Source organism: Trichomycterus rosablanca, chromosome 19 (assembly GCF_030014385.1).
Source record: "Trichomycterus rosablanca isolate fTriRos1 chromosome 19, fTriRos1.hap1, whole genome shotgun sequence".
In the NCBI taxonomy this organism is placed as follows: domain Eukaryota; kingdom Metazoa; phylum Chordata; class Actinopteri; order Siluriformes; family Trichomycteridae; genus Trichomycterus; species Trichomycterus rosablanca.
In genome coordinates this window covers 4224385-4232434 of record NC_086006.1, presented here as the reverse complement: position 1 = coordinate 4232434, position 8050 = coordinate 4224385, and the positions used below count along the sequence as shown (strand labels likewise).

The window sequence follows — 8050 nt, the reverse complement described above, 5'->3', positions numbered from 1 at the left end:
GTGGGAAAGTAGTTTACATTGATACAAACACACAGGATAGATCATTACAACTTTTTTCTACAGGCTGTATTATTTCAATACCAACCAGAATCTAATTACACATTATATTTAATTATGTAATTATATATTGCTCTGTGGAGGTTATGTATTTACTGGGATATTGCATTTGCATTTTGTCCTGTGGCAACAGTGCAGCTGTAGCTTATTGTTTAAGGTACTGAACTTGCAATTGTAGGTTGATTGCCACTGTTGGGCCCCTGACCAAGGTATTTAACCCTCAATTGCTTGGATTGCATTGAGTCACAGTTGTAAGTCGCTTTGAGTAAATGAGAGAATATATTGAGGCAGTTGTTTTATTATTGTATTATAAGCAGAATTTTTTTTAACAACATTTATTCTACATGGAAAGTTGTTCATTATTGTCCGTGATAAATACTAATACCAATATACTACAGGTGCAGTGATTAAATTAAAAATCACTTGAACAAAAAGCTAAATAACTATATACACACGCACACACGCAACTATCCAGTTCAAATTGACCCCTGTGTTATTTTGTGTGCATTATTTTTACAGATTCTTTATACTGACGCGTATATTGCTCCAATTATGTTTAGAAATGAGAATAGACCTATTAAAACGTGTAAATGACGACAGAGGATACAAGGCGCAGCATTTTCTCCTTCTATGGCACAATCCCGCACATCGTGATGTCAGGAGCGCGCATTTGCGTGGCGCTCGGCGGACAGAGAGGCTATTTAACCTCAAACCACACCTACACAGTGGCGTCTGATTGGACTTATCTGATGTGGCTATCTTTGCTGTGGCATTTATCTTCTCTGACAACTGATCCAGGCAGACAAGAAGAGTCTTACATCTTTACCAGAGCAGAAAAGTGAACCAGCCTGTTGCGCGCATCACCTGTGAACTGCAAAAGCGCGCCAGCCGCTCAGGTAAGAGCATTCAGGAACTTGAAATAATATTTTAATTATTCTTCCACTTCATACTGCATCGATTTGACCTGTAATTTGATCATTCTTCTGATTTTGTCAACAGTAGGTTAAAATTTACAGACTTTTACAACATAAATAAAGCTGATTCATTTATTGAAATAGACACCCTGAGCGCACAGAAACGGTGCGCACCGAACGTGGTGTCTTTAAAGATGTGCAACAAAACATTCAAAGTGCAAATTAATAATATATAAGTCATACTAAAATTCAACATTTTAACATATATTGTTGGCTATAAATCCATGAAAGCTAAATTAGTTGTACTGTTTTTCAATACATTTTCATTACGCACAGTCGCACATCGACTTCTTTTTTGATAAGTGACTTGTTTTCCTAATCATATTTAACACTGTATGTTAATTTATCTTTGTATTTAAAAAAGTTATATTTCTATGCATTATGTATACCTACTACATTTTATGATAAAGTGAACCAATCAGCTATTTATGCTTTTACGCATCGCTGGTGCGTAATTTTGTTTGAATGTATCTACATAATGCACACCTATTTCATTAAGTCAAAATCTGATTAGTAAACATTTCAACTCGAAGTAAAAACAAAAGTATAAATCATGTCAGTGAGGGAGGTTTTAAACAAATAACTTAATAGCTTCTATGATTGTAAAGGGCAACCTGGTGGTATAAGCCAAAACATCTCTTATGCACAGACGCACATGGAGCGCTTTTTTGTTTCTGAAAATTTTTAGAATAGTATGTCAAATATATTTACATTACGTGTCACACATGAACATATATGTTTCTGCTTTCCATTCTTAATCAGGTAATGGCAGACTTGGTTTTTACTACATAAATTGTGTCACTTTCTCTTGGTTGACATTCAACTGCACTAATAAGCGGTAATTCCTTTCAGATGGACGTTTTTCTATATATCACCTGCTCAGCTGGCACACATGCTGTTTTTAAATGTGTCACTGTGCCATTTGGTCTGGTCCAGTCTTCTGCTGGCATGTGATGCCAGGACTCTTGGGACTCACTGCAATGTTGTGGTATTTTGGGCCTCAAGACGAAACTTCCCTAAGAGAGTGGATTGCCCCAGAGGCAGCGTGGTACCCCTTTTCCAGTTATGCACAGTTATGGTTGTGCCAGTTGGTGTGGTTAGGGTTCCGCTCAAATGTTATCTAGAGAACAACAATATCCCAACCTAATCAGACATTAAACTTGGAAATAAACAGTGAGATAAAACTTTACCTGATCAGGCAAGGCTGGGAGAAAATGGTGGAGGAGACAGATGATTTACTGACTTAACAATCTGTAATTCCAAAAAATATCAAACCTGTGGATGACGATGCAGTATGAGAATCACTTTGCTATGTTTTATTTACTGTAGTTGCTGAATATGAGTGTCAAACCACATTAATTAAAGACCACCACTGTATTTCCCTCTCAGACTGTGTGAAGATGTACAGAAGTTTGCTTTTGGTGCTCCTCATTCTTCTGGTGGAGAATCGACTCAGTCAGTCGAGCTGTGCAGATGAAGAGGCACAAAGATCTGCCTCAGATGTAAGTCAGTTGTCTTGTCAGTGGTTCTCAAACAGTACTAACAGTATCGCTGTTGGTATGTACAAGTGGTACTTATTATATCCTGCTTTACATCAACAACACCGAACACTACAATTTCACTTCCATGCATGATGTACTACTGTTGTTTACACTACCTTACACAGTTATGCATGTTGTTTGTCCCTATAATCTGTATTTTACTTGTATATTATATATACTATACAGTATATACTTGAATATACAGTATGTGTAGGTTGTGTGTAGTCTGTACATTTTCTGTATATTGAACATAACACTAGAGACACCAGGGTCCAAAAACAGAATTCTTGTGTGCCAACTTACTTAGCTCATAAATCTGATTTACTTATTTTTATTATTATTTAATGTTACATGTTTTGTTTGTGTGAAGCTTTGTTTAATGGTGTTGCTACTGCAATTTTTCAAGATTAATCTGTGATAAGCCTGTCTGTCTCTCACTATTGCTCTCATTCTTTACTCTCTCTCTCTCTTTTAGGAGAGTTCAAGTTTTCGACTTGCTGCACGCAACTTGCTCAAGAGGTATCACGATATAGACTATGACAGTTTTGTTGGCTTGATGGGACGAAGAAGCGCAGGTGAGAAAGCATCCTTTAATTTACTTTAATATATTTGTTACATAATTATATTACATGTAGGTTAGGATCATGGTGCAGTAGTTGTTTTGCTGTTCTAGGATCCTGATTTGGATCCTAAGCTGACTGGCCTGTTTTTTTGTTTCAGATCCTGCTGATAATATACAGCCCCAGCGTAAAAGTAAGACCACATTTCTTTTCAGTTTCCATCTATTATCCTATAATTCTCTCTGACAGACATGCAGGAATAAAGTGGGTTTATTTTATGCATTATTTGCTCTTTTCAGGAGAAATGCATGACATCTTTGTGGGACTCATGGGTCGGCGGAACAGTGAAGATGGTGAGAATACTGTGTTGTAAATATGCTTAGAAGGGCTGTGGAATAATTCAAATAAAAATATACCACGTATGCTTAAATCTGTCAGGTTTTGTTTCTCTGCACCGTTCTCATATAAAGAGGGCTACTTTAATTGCACTTAATAAAAACCATATGGAACAGTCGTCTCTTGCCAATGTCTGGAAGAAAACCCAAACTATAATCCAAGCATTCAACAAGTTCCAACAGTTTCTCATTCATAACAGACCTAAGTGAGACAGTCAATTGAGCTTTATTGTTTGACATGGCATTTGAGACTACAGTTTAAAAATAAGTCCTTGCTTTAAAATCAACATCAAGTTGACATGGATGAGGACTAAAACAGAAGCTGGGGCTTTTATTCTTGAACAGCATTGAAATCTCAAGACCATGCCATGAAATGCATGTCTATTACAGGTGTATGTAAACCTTTGGACAACTGCAAGTGCACATCAACATCCGCAGTGTTTTACAGGATGTTCATGCTCATTTAAAACTATGGTTTTAATTAATATATTCAGCCTTGGGGATTTACTTGTGTTAATGTCAGATCAGCTCAGACTTGTTGTTTTAACACTGGCAGACACTGAGCGTCCATGGAGGAAAGAGTACCCAGAGCAACGAGGTCTGTTCTTTAACAAGTGCAGACTGAGGTAGGAGCTGAATACAGAATCTCTAACAGAATACATATACATTATTAATCACTGTTACATAATCTAGCTAACTATACATGTTTGGTTGCTTTTAAATTCATTCCTCCCTTGACACTAATATGCATTTGGTGTATTTTATATGGAGGAACTAATATGGCTGTTTTGTTACAGGTATCGCCGTGGGTTATAGGACCTTCCAGTTCATTCCAAGAAAGTACTAAGCAGTTATTTCATTTTGTTTAATTTAAGTTGATTTATGTTGAATAAACACTATAAATGCTATAGACTGTATATAACAGAAAACCTAAATCTACATCTTCATTTGAGCATTTTATGTCACTATCTTTCTAATGTAAAAACCCAAATTTTGTAAATAAATGAAATTATTTAATTGAGCTTGTGATTAATATCTAAATTTGTCAATATCTCATAATCCACTAATTCCCTGTTAAACTGCTGTGTATGTAAAACTATGTGATAAATGACACCAGCAAAAAGAAAAATACAGTGTAATATACACTGATCAGGCATAACATCATTTCCTAATATTGTGTTGGTCCCCCTTTTGCTGCCAAAACAGCCCTGCAACTGTGATGCTCTGTGTATTCTGACACCTTTCTACTGGAACCAGCATTAACTTCCTCAGCAATTTGAGCTACAGTAGCTCATCTGTTGGATTGGACCACACGGCCCAGCCTTCGCTCCCCACATGCATTAATGAGCCTTGGCCGCCCATGACCCTGTAGCTGGTTTACCACTGTTCCTTCCTTGGACCACTTTTGATAGCTACTGACCACTGCAGACCGGGAACACCCCACAAGAGCTGCAGTTTTAAAGATGCTCTGACCCAGTTGTCCAGCCCTCGTCAAACTCGCTCAAATCCTCACGCTCGCCCATTTTTCCTGCTTCTAACATCAACTTTGAGGATAAAATGTTGCCTAATATATCCCACCCACTAACAGGTGCCGTAATAAAGAGATAATCAGTGTTATTTTCTTCACCTGTCAGTGATCATAATGTTATGCCTAGTCGGTGTAAAATAAAGAATGTCTTATAAGTGAGAAAATGATGGCATGTTTTTTTCACCTATATTGTTTTTCTCAACAAGTGCAAAATACAGAGCAAACTGATTTATTTAGCACCAGCAGTCCTGTTGTATTAAGCCTGAAAGTGATTTCTAACTATAGCTGCATGTGTAAATTAACAAATAAAAAGCAGTTATTGATGTAATGCACACTTTGCGCAATGGTTGCAGCTATTGTGACGAGAATGAGGCTGTAAGAAAGGATATTTTAGAAAATCATAACTGATTAACATTTACAACTATTAACATTGTAAAACTATTGAAAATAGTTTTGATTATTTAATTCATTATACAGTCAAGAGGAATAGGAACTTAATTCACACCAATCTCTAATGTCTCTTTAGTTACTTTTAATGTTCTGTACAAATATTTTAGCCAATTTACTTTCTACAGATTTAAATGCCTTATTGAGTTCACATTCCCCATAACAGCAAATATACAAGTCTGGTATAAGAGGAGGTTTCCCACAATCACACAACAGCAGTATGTTAAAACCACCCTAATAATTAAAACATGCAGCCCAAGCACAGCCTGTGTGCCAGGTTACTCATGCCTGTGATTAGTCCTGACTGACTCCTGGGGTAACAGTAATTATGTATGTAAATGTTACGACCTCTACTGGTTTGTCAGAAAAAATAAATGAGATAAATTTGCCATGTACCGAGTGGCTTTATTTATTAAAGTCGGTTTACAACACATGCCCAGTTTTCCCAGAGTTCCCATCCCTTCCATTACAGTCTTATAATCACTCTTCTTTCAGTATAATTGAAGATGTGGCCTGCACTATCAGCATTAACCGTTTCCCCATGATACTCAAGTATTAAATATTGATAAGGTGAATAATATATAACTTAAAATGCTCGATAAGGTTTCAGATGAATTTATTGAGTCCAGGGAAATGTTGACGTTATAGGCCTTGTAACATAAATATGGAATTCCATTGGAAGACAATTTAAGGCCCCTAGTCTGTTTTATTGGGTCATATTTGTTACATTAGGATTTAGGATTACCAACTTTAAAACTGTAAGCTTAATACATCGAAAAATAAACACCTACTGGCATGTAAATTTCTCTTCTGCTAGATCCAGTCCTTAAAAGACATTCGAGCTGGTAATGATCATGGTAATGATAATGATCCAGCACAAAACCTCATCCACTGTCCGAGAACACAGTAAAGCACATAACACTGAAATATTGAAGATTATCCCCAATAAGCCTTTTATTTGTAGAGTAACTAAAATTTACAAAAATGTTTGTCTGCTGAGACCCAAAGTGCATAAACATACAAAGAAACCAAACCTCTTTCTTTAATAAAGAAACTGATAGTGTGATTATTACAGAAGAAGACTAAAGCAAAACACTAAAGCAAAAGACTTCAGGCGGACAGTTTAATTAACTGCTATTCAGAAGCACCTTCTCCATAAAGGAGAATTTTGTGGTCAGATTAAACAAAGATAAAATTTCTTGGCCAGAATGAGCAGATATACTGTACTTTGGGACAAAAGTTTAGGGACTGTACTATACATGCAACCATAAAGACAAGGTTTAATTTGGTGTAAGCCATGCCTTTCTGTTCAACATAAATGCCTGACCTCACAAATCATGTGACTGAATGGGCACAAATTCCCACATCTTGTCGAATGCCTTTCAAGAATAGTGGAGACCGTTTTAACCACAACTCTCTATTAATGCCAATAGTTTTGAAATAGAAGATACAACAAGCTCATGGTCAGCTTTGCACATACTTGTGGCCATATAATATATTTCTTAAGCAGAGGTATTACGCCCTAATTTACATTTTCAGCATTTAGCAGATGCCTTTATCCAAAGTGACTTACAGTACAGTTACAGTATACAATCTGAGCAATTGAGGGTTAAGGGCCTTGCTCAAGGGCTCAACAGCAGCAACCTGGCAGTGGTGAGGCTTGAACCAGCAACCTTTTGATTACTAGTCCAGTACCCTAACCACTAGGCTACGGCTTGGTCCTCATGAGACCTTATGAAAAAGCTACAAGAAATGCAAAACACTAAAGCAAAAGACTTCAGGCAGACAGTTTATTATTTTTATTTTTTTTGTGTGTTTTCCAAAATTTCTTGATTGTGACCGTGTGCTGGTCAAGTGGTTGGGTACCTAAGAGGGCAACTACCAGATTACACTGGGGTAGTTGATGTTGGATCCTTATTTTTAGTAAATAAAATTATATATGACAAAAACACATTTCATTTGAAGATTTCTTTTATTTGAAACAAGCGTGTCAACTATGTAAAATACTGCAGAAATCAGGAAGGAGCAGATACATCTTTATGGCACTGTACAGATACAGTAGTACATGAGTCTCTCTGCCTGGTCTGCTGATGAAGGACTTCCTGTTTAATAATCTCAACATTTACAGAAAATATTCAAATATTCACTTCTGTTTTTGTGTAATACACCTTCATACATCCACTTCACATTTACACACACACAATGTATTTTGAAAATAAACATATGTATTTATCAGCACAAACACACAGTAATAAATACATATTTGAGAGGAAAAGACAACACAAGTACTGTACAGCTAAAAAATTATTACGTTTTTTTTGCATCATTGTGGCTCTTGTCTGACTTAAGATACTAAATACATTATCAAAATGATTTCAGTCAGGAAAATAGCGAGACCATGTAATCACAGTTACTTCTTTATACAGTAGTCTTGTCATGTCTGGTCTTACCCGACAGAATGTATCTCTTTCCCAACATGCCCCAGTACATTGCTCTATCCATTACTTCCTTCTTACAGCTGATTAGATTCATATTTAGAGGAATCTAA

The 8050-nt window shown here is 36.4% G+C and overlaps 1 protein-coding gene across 1 annotated transcript; it reads left to right on the top strand.

The window, feature by feature from the left end:
* The first annotated feature begins 823 nt into the window (after window positions 1-823).
* On the top strand, window positions 824-4509 carry tac3a (tachykinin precursor 3a). The gene is made up of 7 exons (XM_063015832.1): window positions 824-953; window positions 2421-2533; window positions 3048-3147; window positions 3293-3325; window positions 3432-3485; window positions 4084-4153; window positions 4325-4509. The coding sequence occupies exons 2-7, from the start codon at window positions 2432-2434 to the stop codon at window positions 4341-4343; spliced, it is 378 nt and encodes a 125-aa protein (XP_062871902.1). The 5' UTR covers window positions 824-953; window positions 2421-2431; the 3' UTR covers window positions 4344-4509.
* Window positions 4510-8050: the final 3541 nt, after the last annotated feature.